The sequence below is a fragment of the Pituophis catenifer genome, unplaced genomic scaffold (assembly GCF_029215685.1).
Source record: "Pituophis catenifer annectens isolate HBS135680 unplaced genomic scaffold, rPitCat1.0.hap2 SCAF_31, whole genome shotgun sequence".
Classification (NCBI taxonomy): domain Eukaryota; kingdom Metazoa; phylum Chordata; class Lepidosauria; order Squamata; family Colubridae; genus Pituophis; species Pituophis catenifer.
This window is the reverse complement of record NW_027256911.1, coordinates 15235-29625: the sequence shown is the minus strand read 5'-3', so window position 1 is coordinate 29625 and position 14391 is coordinate 15235. Positions and strand designations below refer to the sequence as shown.

At 42.0% G+C, this 14391-nt stretch overlaps 1 protein-coding gene across 1 annotated transcript in view; it reads right to left on the bottom strand.

Annotated features, from left to right (window-relative positions):
- Positions 1-12982, bottom strand: part of LOC139326287 (bridging integrator 3-like) — a 69718-nt gene extending 56736 nt beyond the window's left edge. The window contains exons 1-2 of the mRNA XM_070956448.1: positions 12948-12982; positions 5770-5831 (exon numbers count right to left, since the gene is read on the bottom strand). Of these exons, the coding sequence (XP_070812549.1) occupies positions 5770-5797 (28 nt within the window). The 5' untranslated portion in view covers positions 5798-5831; positions 12948-12982. The remainder of the gene's footprint in view (positions 1-5769; positions 5832-12947) is intronic.
- Positions 12983-14391: the final 1409 nt, after the last annotated feature.

The window sequence follows — 14391 nt, the reverse complement described above, 5'->3', positions numbered from 1 at the left end:
TAGGGTTATGGGTAAGGCGTTTTAAATTGGGGAGCCATTTTGGATTTAATTTTGTTTTAAATGTATTTTAATGTTTATATTGTATGTTTTTTAATCTTGGCTGTTCACCGCCCCGAGTCCTTCGGGAGAGGGGGCGGTATAAAAATTTAATAAATAAAATAAATAAATAAAAAAGTATCCATTCATCATACTTCTATTTTCCTAATGCAAAAATAAGAGTCTGAAATTATTCCTTGCCCAGAGCCAGCCGGCTTAATGATTGGAATGCAAATTTTGCTTTTCTTAAGCTAGCTTCTTCAATTGAACCGGTGACAGGTCAAGGGATTCACAATCCAGCTTTTCAGGAATTCATTCATTGTCTCCCGACCTCACAATAAGCTTGAAACATAAAAGCGGAGACACTCCGGAGTGCATAAAATGCTAATGGGAAAACTCTCCAGGAACGCTAACTGGTGGCTTGGAAGAAGAGCTATTAATGAATTTGTGCAAACATCAGGATAAACACTCATAGGTAATCAAGTCCGCATTATTTAAAGGCGCCATTTAGAAAAAAGTGCCCGAGCGGAGGCTCCTTTTAAAACAGACGCAGAAGTGGCTAGACAAGCAGAAAGGCAGCCTTTTCTCAGCGCTGTTAAGGGCTGCGTAGTTTCACCGCAGCTCTTTCAAAGCTAACAAATCGCAACCGATTAAGCTTTCGCAGCTTTCGGTAGTTTTTACAAAAAAAATAAAAAAATAAAATAAAAATATATCCTCTGGCAGCTGTGACAAGATAATGAAGGCAAAGCAAAGTTAGCAAGGTGTAAAAAACCCCGACGAATGCAGTGAGGTTTATATACGGGGGGGGAAAAACATTTAGGCTGCTTAAGGTGTTTGTAAGCACATTTTAGAACATTTTGTCCCGGGGACAGTTTCAGAGTCAAAGCGTAGGAGCATCCTTTCCCAGAACTAAGGTTGGATCAAGGGGCGTCGATGAATTTTAACTGAACCTGGGTTCAAATTGCACAGGTGCTATGGCAGTGATGGCGAACCTTTTTGGACATGCGTGCCAGGAGCGGAGGGAGGAGGGGTTTGTCACGCGGACGCGTGCCCACACCCATAATTCTATGCGCCCCACCCCGGCACATGTGACCCCCCCCACTCCCCTCCCACACTCCTGGCATGCTGGTTCCGTTTTTTGCTCTTCCCCAGGCTCCAGGGCCTTTCTAGGAGTGTGGGAAGGGCGAAAACAGCCTTCCCCACCCCACCGGAGGCTGGAAATGGCCCGTTTACCAATTTACGGTCCAGGGGTAGGTTCTAAATTTTTTTACTACCGGTTCTGTGCGCGTGGCTTATTTTGTGGGCGTGGTTTGATGGTCATGTGACAATTCTTTAGGATTTAGCAGAGGTACTGGCCTACCAGGCTTTTAACTGCTTGCAGAGCTGTACCGGTTTACCCATTTATTTTTGGAAGCACCGGTCTACTCATTTGTTTTTGGAGGCACTGGTCTACCCATTTATTTTTGCAGGCACCGGTCTACTCATTTGTTTTTGGAGGCACAGGTCTACCACCACACTGCCTTTTAACACTGATCAGCTGTAGGGCAGCCCTTTGAAGCCCCGCGGCAAGAGTTTAAACAGTTTTTTTCCTTCTAGCCGATTAGCTGGGACTCAGGAGGCAGCAATAGATTGGGGGTGGGGCCAAATAAAAGGTAAGAATAACGCGGGAGGCGCAGAACCGGTTCAGTGATGTCATATCGTCATCATTACCGACTCGGTGGAACCGGGCTGAACCGGGAGGAACCCACCACTGTTACAGTCCCTCCGGAAGTTGGCAAACGGGCCATTTCCGGCCTCCGGAGGGCCTCTGGGGTGGTGGGGAAGGCCGTTTTCATCCTCCCCAAGCTCCTAGAAAGGCCCTGGAGCCTGGGGAAGAGAGAAAAACGGGCCTTCCACACCACCCCCCGGGGCCCTCTGGAGGCAGGAAACAGCCTGTTTCCCTACTTCCAGTAGGCCCAAAAGGCCAGAAAAATCAGCTGGCGCGCACTGGAGCTGAGCTCACATGCCCACCGATATGGCTACACGTGCCATAAATTCACCATCACGTTGCTATGGCATAAATGTGTACACCTTTCTGGGTGCCCTTGGGCCCCTGCCCCTTAAGACGTTTTAAAGATAAGTTTTACGTCTTCAAATTAATGGGAATTAATATTAATTGGTATGCAAGACCTCTGTCACCATCGATTTTTGAGCTTCATTAAGCTCTATTGACATTCCAGGAAAATAAATGTAAAAGTCAGCTATTGCACAATGTTTTGTTTACAGATGTTATCCACTTATCCAGGAAAAAAAAGGAAAATGTAGGATGAAGTGACAGGGAGAACATTCTCAGGGGGATAGAAGGGATGGCTAGGAGGACTCTTACTATTTTGCCTTTGGTGGATAATATTTTGCGGCCTGCAGTCATTTTGAGATACAGTACATGGACTTCAGAAATTGTGGGACTTGTTTCTCAGATTCATATCGCAATGCTCCTGAACTAGGGTTACAGCTACTTATTTGCTGTAAGAAACAGAGCAAGAGATTTGAACCAACAACAGGGGTGAAATGCTCCCGGTTCGGACCGGATCGCCCGATCCGTAGCGATGGCGGTGGGTGGTTTGGAGAACCGGTAGCAAAAATCCCTGCAGCCCCACCCCCCCATGTCCAGCTGAGCCACACGATCATCAGAGGCTTTTTTTTTTTTTACTTTTAAAAGCATTTTTTCTACAACCTCTTCCGACAAAAAAGTGCTTTTAGAAGTTAAAAAAAAAAAGCCTCTGATGATCGTGCGGCTCAGCTGGGATCATCAGAGGCTTTTCAAAGCATTTTTTTTTGGCAACCTCTTGGCCGAAGAGGTGGTTAAAAAAATGCTTTGAAAAGTCTCTGACGATCCGAGCTGAATTGCCTGATCAGCAGAGAGGCTTTTCAAAGCATTTTTTTAAAAAAGCCTCTCTGATGATCCCAGCTGAGTTGCCTGATCGGCAAAAAGGCTTTTCAAAGCATTAGAAAAAATGCTTTGAAAATTTTTTTTTAAAAAAGATGGCCACGCCCACCCAGTCACATTACCCCACCACCACCAAGCCACGCCCACAGAACCGGTAGTAACAAATTTTACATTTCACCCCTGACCAAACCCACAAAACTTGCACCAAAAGGCAAGGCGAGAAACATTTTTTTTGATAAAAAGAGAAACTAGGGGAGACATGATAGCCATCTTCCAATCTCTCAGGGGCTGCCCCAAAGAAGAGGGAGTCAAGCTATTCTCCAAAGCACCTGAAGGCAGGACAAGAAGCAATGGGTGGAAACTAACCAAGGAGAGAAGTAACCTAAAACTAAGGAGAAATTTCCTAACCGTGAGAGCAATCAATGAATGGAACAACTTCATGGGTGCTCCATCACTGAAGGCTTTGAAGAAGAGATTGGACAACCATTTGTCCAGAATGATACAGGCTCTCCTGCTCATCTTCCTTCATTGGACATTGATGACATTAGGGAATTGATGTCACTAGTAGAGAGTAGGGAAGAGAGAATAGAATGGAGTCTCTGCCACACTTCTTGGTTCTAGCGAAGGCACATTAGCAGCTTACATTGGTACATTTCTCAATCTTCTATATACTGTATATAAAAGCCAAATACCACTCACTCGTCACGAAATCTCCAGAACGGTAAAGCCTACAAACTTGAAATTTGGCATGTATGTTCCCCTTGGCTTCTAGGTGCTCGCTAAGAAATGATTTTTTGAAATGACCATCGGATCATTAGTATTCCATATACAGTATTATATTAATACACTCTGATGCTAAGGAGTTAGACGTTCCACTCCCCCTCCCTACCTGAAAAGAACTCTGTCCCAACTGCCAGTTGCCTTATGTTAACATGCTCTGATGCTACCCCTTTGCAAAACCGGGCATGGGCGTGGCCAACATGTGACTCATCCGGCCTGTGGGCTAGGACATTCTACTCCCCCTCCCCCTCTGTTCCAACTGTCAGTTGCCTTATATTAACACACTCTGATGCTACGGAGTTACACATTCTAAATTAAGTTTCGGGCTTTAAGTGTCAATTTATTACGCCCGATCACATAGTTTCGTAGCAAAGCACGGCGTCCAGTTAGTTACTTATAAGGAAGGCTTGGATGCATTTGTCTAACTAACCCCCTTTGAACAGATTTGAGTGTTTCCAGTTTCTGTTACTAGCAAGGAGGGCAAACCAAATTAGAAGATGGTTGCCCCAGCTCCAGAGATCGGGACGGTACATCTATAAATGCAAAATAATGTTTGGGTTTTAAGTCGTAAAATAGGTAAACTTGTGATGATGCTTCAGAGCCGAAGAAGGAGCAGGCTGAGGGAAGCATCTTCCCACAAATCCTCTGGGGCTGATCCATTATCGATGCTCCTTGAAAAGAAGGAAAGGAATTCTGAGGGAGGGAGGGAGGAAGTGAAGGATGGATAGAAGGAAGGAAGGAGACGGAAAATAGGAGAAAGGAAAAAAAATCTTCCTAATTTGGGGGCTAATTTATAAGGAAAAGCAGAGAACCAGCTTTTTATATTTAAAACCAGAATGGTACAGATGATTGCTCTGCAATTCTGTTACTAGAATTTCTGGGTCAACTCAGAACCAGAAAGAAGTTCAAATTCTGCATTTATGCATAGCTGAATCCTCTGTTCAGAAAATTACATAAACATTCAGACTCATAAGCTTTTTCGGTTTCCAAGAAAACCAAAGAAAACAACATTTATTTAAATGTTTTTATCCTTTATCAGGAGGCAAACAGTGAACTGCCCTGAAGTTTAAAACTGTTCCTCACTTTCTCATTTAGGGAAGTGACATTTATGGTTCCTCTGATGACAAAAAATTGTTTTTTTCTCCTCTAGGAGAAAAATATGCATTTCCCCCTCACTCTGGCCTTTTCATTTCATTTCATTCCTGGCTTGCTCTGGTAATGCATTAATTTTATCTTCAAAATAATGTGAGGACAAAAAAGACCGAGGACATTTTTTAGAATCAGAGGAACATGGGAGTATAATTTTTGTTTTGTTTTCTACAATCTGCGGCTACAGCAAAATACCTACTATCGACTTTAGGAGTTGTAAAAAGCTGCTGGACTATTTCTACCATTATTTTAAGGCCCTTAATTGGTTCTCGATCTACATTTCTCTCCTTTCAGTTTGCTTAGACGCCACGTTCGATGGGATGGGATTGGACACAATTGAGTTCCTACTGGAGATGCCACAGAACGCAACGCAGAAAGGACAAAAGGGCAGGAGAAAATCAACACCTGGAGTCCAGATGTTTCTCTCCAAAATCTCAGAAGCAAACAGCTGTGTCAGTAGGAAAAGAACAAACAGAAGAAATGACTGCCAGTTTACTCACTGCTTCCTACGCTTATCACAGTGTCCAAAGCCAAGTTAAATCCAGCCTTAATCAGGAATTCCCTGGATAATTTTTTTTCTTTTGCAGGCTGTTGGAAAGTATTTGTTATTCCTTTGTGCTAATCTGTTTGTAAGATATAGTTTAGAAGACTTTATATATATATATATATATATATATATATATATATATATATATATGGCATATAAATCAAATTTAAATAATAATAATAATAATATATATATATATGGACATTTTGACCAATGAAAAAACTCAACAGAGGCTTAATGAACTGTGGCTAAATAGCTTAGGGAAAAAAGGGCACAGAAAAAAAAAATCAAAACTGGTTCAAATCTCACTCAGTACAGCAGATTCGCCTACCTAGATCTGCATCTGTGCTTTTCTTCATATCTTTTTGGAGCTTCTTCGTTTGATCTTCCAGCCTAAAAATAGAAAAAATAGTTTTGTTTTAAAATGCATATAATTAAAGCTCTCTCTCTCTCTCTCTCTCAGTGCAAAACAAACTGCAAATGACAAGAAAGGAGGAACGGGAGGAAAAGTGAGAAGATGGTCGCTGGATTTTGGTTTGTGAGATGTAGGAGCCAACCGAGACGACCAGAAGAGGACAAACATAGGGAATATATATTCCATGGCCAACAAGATTCAGATTAGCAGAGTTGGAAGGGACCTTATAGGTCATCTAGTCCAACCCCCCGCCCAAGCAGGAGACCTTACACCGTTTCTGACAGATGGCAGTCCAGTCTCTTCTTGAAAGCCTCCAGTGATGAAGCTCCCACAACTTCTGAAGGCAACTTCTGCTCCACTGGTTGATTGTTCTCACTGTTAGAAAATTCCTCCTTATTTCTAGGTTGAATCTCTCCTTGTTCAATTTCCATCCATTGTTCCTTGTCTGACCTTCGGGTGCTTTGGATAATAGTTTGACCCCCTCCTCTCTGTGGCAGCCCCTCAAATATTAGAACAACTGCTATCATGTCTCCCCTAGTCCTTCTCTTCACTAGACCAGCCATGCCCAGTTCCTGCAACCGTTCTTCGTATGTTTTATCCTCCAGTCCCCTAATCCTCCTGGTTGCTCTTCTCTGCACTCTTTCTAGAGTGTCAACATCTTGAGGTGATCAAAACTGGATGCAGTACTCTAGGTGTGGTCTTACTAAGGCTTTATAGAGTGGTATTAATACCTCACTAGATCTTGACTGTATCCCTCTGTTAATGCAATTTAGGGTTCCATTGGCTTTTTTGGCTGCCGCTGCACACTTGTTGGCTAATATTTAATGGCTCATATTTAATATTAAAACAAGGCTGGGTGCTGGAAGGAAACACTTCCTTGCCAAAGCTGTAGAAGATGATACTTGGGTTAGCCTAGCTGATATTGCAGTCGACACCACACTCAATATCAAACAGAATATAGCTGGAAGGACCTTGGTGGTCTTCTAGTACAACCCCCGGCTCAAACAGGAGACCCTATACCGTTTCAGACAGGTGGCTGTCCAGTTTTTTCTTAAACATCTCCAGTGATGAAGCATCAGGGGTGAAATGCTCCCGGTTTGGACCGGATCGCCCGATCCGGTAGCGATGGAGGCAGGTGGTTCGGAGAACCGGTAGCAAAAATCCCTGCCCCCCCCCCCATTGCCCAGCTGAGCCGCGCAATCATCAGAGGATTTTTTTTTTATTTTTAAAAGCATTTTTTCTACAACCTCTTTGGCCAAAAAAATGCTTTTAAAAGTTAAAAAAAAAAGCCTCTGATGATCGCGCGGCTCAGCTGGGATCGTCAGAGGCTTTAAAAAAAAAAAGAAAGCCTCTGCCGATCAGGCAAGTCAGCTGGAATCGTCAGAGGCTTCTTTTAAAAAAAGAAAGCCTCTGCTAATCAGGCAAGTCAGCTGGGATCGTCAGAGGCTTTAAAAAAAAAAAAGAAAGCCTCTGCTGATCAGGCAAGTCAGCTGGAATCGTCAGAGGCTTCTTTTAAAAAAAGAAAGCCTCTGCTAATCAGGCAAGTCAGCTGGGATCGTCAGAGGCTTTTAAAAAAAAAAGAAAGCCTCTGCTGATCAGGCAAGTCAGCTGGGATCGTCAGAGGCTTTAAAAAAAAAGTGTCTGCCGATCAGGCACGTCAGCTGGAATTGTCAGAGGCTTTAAAAAAAAAGAAAGCCTCTGCCAATCAGTCAAGTCAGCTGGGATCGTCAGAGGCTTTAAAAGCATTTTTTAAACAATGGTTTTAAAAGTTAAAAAAAAAAAGTTGGCCACGCCCACTCAGTCATATTACGCCCCCCCCACCAAGCCACGCCCACAGAACCGGTAGTAACAGATTTTACATTTCACCACTGTGAAGCACCCACAGCTTCTGAAGGCAAGCCGCTGGTTAATATTGCCCTCACTGTTAGGAAATTTCTCAATTCCAGGTTACTTCTTTCGTTGGTTACTTTCCATTCATTCTTTCTTGTCTTGCCTTCTGGTGCTTTGGAAAATAAGTTGAGCCCCTCTTCTTTGTGGCATCCCCACAAATACTGGAATATTGCTATCATATCACCCCCCGGTCCATCTTTTCTCTAGACTGGCCATACTCAATTCCTACAACTGTTCTTCATAAGTTTTTGTCTCCAGGCTTTTAATCATCTTGGTTGCTCTTTGCACTTTTTTCCATGATTATCTATCCTAGACCAAAACGATTTGGCGAATAAAATCCGGAAATGTCGACAAAATCAATTTGAGCATGCTAACAAGCTGGGCTGGTGGTTGCCATATAGATTAAGAAAAGAGGCAGAATCTAGAAAGATCGAATTTTTACAGGACTCTATGGGAAACTTGGTAGGTACTACAGAGCAAAAAGGCAAATTTTTTATACCTCCTTATATAGCCAAGAAATCTATCAGGAAGATAAACTCAAGAGTTATCTCCGGAATCTACAATTGGAGTTGATTCCGGATCACTGTAAAGAAATTTTAAATGCAGAAATTACAGTTGGGAAAATAACAGTAGCTATCAAGAAACAAGCCAATGGCAAAACTCCAGGACCGGATGGGATTCCTAGTGAATTTTATAAAGGAGTCTTTGACTCACTTAGTTTGCATATTAAAGATCTATTTAATGAGGTTTTACTATACTCTAAAATACCCCGGAATCTACATGGACAGAAGCCTACATTTCCCTAATCCCGAAACCTGAAACAGATAAAACTCTGATCCAGAACTATAGACCAATCTCGCTCCTGAATGTGGATTATAATACTGTGTGTGACCAGCCATACGCTAAATAAATAAATCCATGATTTGGAAGAATTGTTGGAGATCATCGGATATGGAAGTTTTTAGTAAACAAGAATTCAGCTTTTTCTAACTTTTCCATCCATTTGTCATGGAGGACTCAACGTCTACATGCCCTTAGCCCAGGAAGACCAATACACTTGGACCAAAATTGTTCCTTCTCTGAAAAGGTATATGCACAGATGGTGACTGTTGACAGTATAGTTGTATCCTTTGTTCCTTTTTAACATGAATTGCACATGCAATGAACTGCAGTAAGAAAAAACAAAAAACAGGCGGTCCTTTGATCTCCCTATGGATACCCTGCTTCTGCAGATTTATTTTGTACATGCTTTGCAAAGAATCATACAGAACTCCCAAAGCAACTATCATACTTAATGTGACAGAAGAGGGAACATCCTGCATACCTGGGGAGTCATTATGTTAATGTAAATCAGTTCAGGCTTTTTTCTTGGCCCTGCTTTCTTTAACTTGCTTCTTCGCTTTTTTTTTTTAATTTACAGTATTTCTGCACCTCCACAATTACAGGTCTCGAGGTGGCTTACAAATCTATGAATAATGGAAAACCCATAAGCATCATACTAATTCTGAACATATCAGTAAAACGCAAAGCAGCTCCACTGTCAACTGTAGAAAGGAAAGTGTCGATGCTGGTTTCCAAAGGTTGGTTGGAAAAACCGTATTTTCAACACATTTTGACATGAGTCTAATGTGGGGAAGTTTCTCTCTCTCTCCATCTGTCTATCTATCATCTATCCATTATCTATCATCTCTATCATCCTATCTCTATCATCCTATCTCTATCTATCTATCTATCTATCTATCTATCTATCTATCTATCTATCTATCCATCTGCCTACCTAACTACCTACCTATCTTCATCATCTATTATCTTTCTATCATCATCTATCCATCCATCATCAATTCTATCTATCTATCTATCTATCTATCTATCTATCTATCTATCTATCTATCTATCTATCTGCCTGCCTGCCTGCCTGCCTGCCTGCCTACCTTCATCATCTATCATCTTTCTATCATCATCTGTCCATCCATCTATCATCAATTCTATCTATTTATTTATCTACCTACCTACCTACCTACCTACCTACCTACCTATCTTCATCATCTATTATCTTTCTATCATCATCTATCCATCCATCATCAATTCTATCTACCTATCTATCTATCTATCTATCATCATCTATCCATCTATCAAAAGGGACGTGGTGGCTCAGTGGCTGAGCTTGTCAATCAAAAGGTCGGCAGTTCAGTGGTTCGAATCCCTAGTGCCGTGTAATGGGGTGAGCTCCCGTTACTTGCCCCAGCTTCTGCCAACCTAGCAGTTTGAAAGCACGTAAAAAATGCAAGTAGAAAAATAGGGACCACCTTTGGTGGGAAGGGAACAGCGTTCCATGCGCCTTTGGCATTTAGTCATGCCAGCCACATGACCACAGAGACGTCTTCGGACAGCGCTGGCTCTTCGGCTTTGAAACGGAGATGAGCACCGCCCCCTAGAGTCGGGAACAACTAGCACATATGTGCGAGGGGAACCTTTACCTTTTATCCACCTATCATCTCTATCATCATCTATCCACCCATCTATCATCAATTCTATCTATCTATCTATCTATCTATCTATCTATCTATCTATCTATCTATCTATCTATCTTATTCACAGACATACATTAATGCGATACTGCAAACCCTCATAAATATGGTGGTGTTGGTGGAAGGACCATCAGAACTTTGAATCCAGGTTGTAAATACATGCTAGGAAGATCCGTTGTAACTTTGAATGGTTGCTAAGGAACTGGCTGTAAATTGAGGACTACATGTACCACTGAAAAGGCATCAAGGCAAATCCCTGTTCCCAAGGATACTCCCCAGTAGCTTACAGAACAGAAATCAAGTAAAAGCACAAATGGAATTCAGTATGCAGGAGGTGAGCATATAAATAACTGCATATGATCTAAGTGGTTGCAGTTTCTCTCATTACCGTATCGTCTTAACAAAAATATGGGTTTTTTTTTTTCCCCTGCATAACTCTTAACTTCCATCTCGTGCCAAGACACTGGATTCTGTTCATTTCTATACGTTGTCTAAAAGCATTTGTTGCATATTCACCATGTAATTAAACCGATGAATTAATTAGTGCGTAATTAACTAATTAAACCAACATGGATTTGGGAGACCTCTCTATATTCTCCTTGCGTGTAAACAAAGATTAGTATTTTCCAAGTGAGGAGTTAAAAGAAGTGTCTCAAACTTCTTCTTGGGAGAGAATTCCTGTCACAGAATTCCTGTCCGACCAAGCCAGTAGCAGGAAATGCATCAAACAATGAAGAAATAAAGAGAATTCCTAGAGCTTTTTCTCTTCAGACTGCTGAAAACTGGTCAAATAGGTGGGAACGATACTGTAAGTCTTTTGTATCTTGGAGACTGCTGACATTATAACATTAAATAAAGGTAAATTGATTTAATGTAGAGAAGGCACACCTCAGATAAACTTGTATGTCTGTTGTCCTTCACACAGAGAACACAGCAATGGTGTCTTATGGAATTATTATGATTTAGGAAGATGATACTTTATTATTATGATTATTATGATTTAGGAAGATGACAGTTGACTCTTACCTTGATCAATATAAACAGGTTTTCTCAACATTGACAACTGTAGGATATTTGGACTTCAACCCTCAGAATTTTCCAACCAGCCATGCTGGGAAATTCTGGCTGAGGAAGTCTGGGATTTGAAGTCCACACGTCTTACAGTTTCCAAGGTTGAGAAATATGAATAAAAGGTTCATATTTTCCTGTGTATTGTTCAAATACAAGGCAGACATGGGAAACAATGGCTACCAAGCAGTTGAAAAACAAATCAGATCCTGGCATGAAGGACTCAGACTAAACCAAGGTATGTACACAGAAGTAGCAACTTAGGAAGCCAGGATGATACCTGGATCAAATAGACAATTCCAGAAAGACCAAGGAAGCACAGGTGACTCTTAAAAAAAAGAACAAGCCAGCTTAGTGTTGTAATAGTTTAGAACGAAGTCCCAGCTGTTTCACATTACAAAATTCCTACACGGAAGATACTTTCTTTATGTAAGCAGTAACATGGTACAGAAAGTCCTTGACTTAACGACCGTAATTGAGCCCAGTTGTAAGTTGTAGTCGTTAAGTGATCATTAAATGGATCATTAAATCCATTTCAGCCAATGGGAGGGTTTTTGCCAGAAAGAGGAAATAATTGTCAGAAACTGGCAAACTTTGTTTTCTGAGGTTTTCGCGGGTGTTTGTATGTAGGTCTTTGGTTATTCGGGTTTTCTCCCACGTAAAATTGGAGGTGTCTTGGCAACGTTTCGACGAAGTCTCATTCGTCATCTTCAGGCTGGTGTTCTTGGCTTCGTGCTTCTAGGAGCAATGTGTGTGATCGCAGCTGTTTCTTCCTTTTAACTGCCAGTGGGGGTGTGAACTGATTGGGTGGGAGCTTGGCTGTGTTCTGATTGGGTGGAGGTGTGTTCTGATTGGTCCCCACCCCCTCGGAGGCCCTCTGGAGGCAGGAAACAGCCTGTTTCCCTAACTAGTCTCTGGAGGATGGGGACAGCAAAAAAGTCACTTCCTGTCCAACCAGAAGTTGGGAAACGGGCCATTTCGGGCCTCCGGAGGGAGTGGGGAAGGCTGTTTTTGCCCTCCCCAGATGCATAGAGAGGATCTGGAGCCAGGTGAGAAAGAAAAACTGGCCTTCCCCCCCCCCCACCCTCCCAGGCCCTCCGGAGGCAGGAAACAGCCTGTTTCCCTACATCTGGTGGGCCCAGAAGGCCCGAACATGCGCCAGAGCTGAACTGGCGTGCCAGGCGACATGGCTCTGCGTGCTACCTGTGGCACACGTGCCATAGGTTCACCATCACGGGCCTAGAGTCAATGTACGAGATGGGCGGCCACACAAGTCCTGTAATTAACTAAACAAAACAACTGTCAGTGAGAAGATCATCAACTCTGGGGGTGAAGGTGTCATCTAGGTCTCTCTATGTAGCCCCATTTCCATCCTATTTAGCCTGTACAGGAGCAGTAAACATTTAAGAACTGGTGCTTAAGTTATCTTGTTTCCTCTCCTCTGGTATCATGTCGTTTTTGATTACAGGCAATTTCTTATTATTCTGTAAACTGCTCAGAGAGCCTGTCAGTCTGAAAAGGAACATAAATGGAAGGAAGGAAAGCAACGTCGGGAGAAAAGAGCCAAGAAAGAACACCCACCCGAATGAAATGACTAAGAATACTTACTGTTGAAGCTTTCCATATTCCCGTTCAAAATCCCTCTCAACCTGCAAGAGGAAAAAGAACCCAAATTATGCTAAACATCCAGGGCTGCAATTATTATTTTTTTTTAAAAAAGAATTCTACCCAATGCACTCAGGATTTTTTTTTCCAACTGCAAGAACAGGCTAGGCGAGAGTCAGCCATGTATCAGGGGCTCTCTACATGTTGGGCCTCAATTCCCACCGTGATCCACCACTGCACAATATCACTTGGACTTCAAGCATCTAAAGAGCCATATGTTACCTGTCCCTGGAATAGAATAGAATAGAATTCTTTATTGGCCAAGTGTGATTAGACACACAAGGAATTTGTCTTTGGTGCATAGGCTCTCAGTGTACATAAAAAGAAAAGATACATTCGTCAAGAATCATAAGGTACAACACTTAATGATAGTCATAGGGTACAAATAAGCAATCAGGAAACAATCAATATCAATTGCAAAGATACCAGGAACAAAGTTATAGTCATGTAGTCATAAGTGGGAGGAGATGGATGATAGGAACGGTGAGAAAACTAATAGTAATAGTAATGCAGCCCTAGTGAATAGTTTGACAGTGTTGAGGGCATTATTTGTTAAGCAGAGTGATGGCGTTTGGGGAAAAAACTATCCTTGTATCTAGTTGTTCTGGTGTGCAGTGCTCTATAGCGTCGTTTTGAGGGTAGGAGTTGAAACAGTTTATGTCCAGGATGCGAGGGGTCTGTAAATATTTTCACAGCCCTCTTTTTGACTCGTGCAGTATACAGGTCCTCAATGGAAGGCAGGTTGGTAGCCATGGTTTTTTCTAATGATCCTCTGAAGTCTGTGTCTGTCTTGTTGGGTTGCAGAACCAAAGTAGATAGCAGTGGATAGTAGAGCAGATAGTAGAATCAGGACCAATCTTTATTACAGTCACAGACCAGCACAGAAGTTAAAGATTAAAATAAATACATTCTCTAAAAATGATTGGAAAATAACTAAGCAAAAATAGCTATCTGAATAAGGATCTTTAGTTCTTGAAGTGTTTTTCCCCTTATGATCATTGTGGCAGCCCAAAATTTTGCTACTGCTCGAGCGGTGGAATCCTTGAAGGAGATGGTTCACGTAGAAGTTCTTGGATGTAATAGAAGGAGAATGTATGTTGATCTGAGGTCCCTGTAGAACTTGCAATAGGACATGTGAAATATCTTCAATTTCCCCATTGCCACGTGTACATATTCTCTCAATTGTTGAGAGTTTTATCATACCTATTTATTGCAGGAGTGTTGAAGGAAGTTATAAAGCCTGGTTCTAAAAAAATGCTTTTCTACTCTTAGGAAAAGTCAGGCCTTTCAGATACTAGATATCATATTATAATCTTGATGTACTTCAAGTCTTGGATCTAAAAGAGAGTTAGCAGAATCAGGGACAAAGCCAGCTTTACAAGGAGCT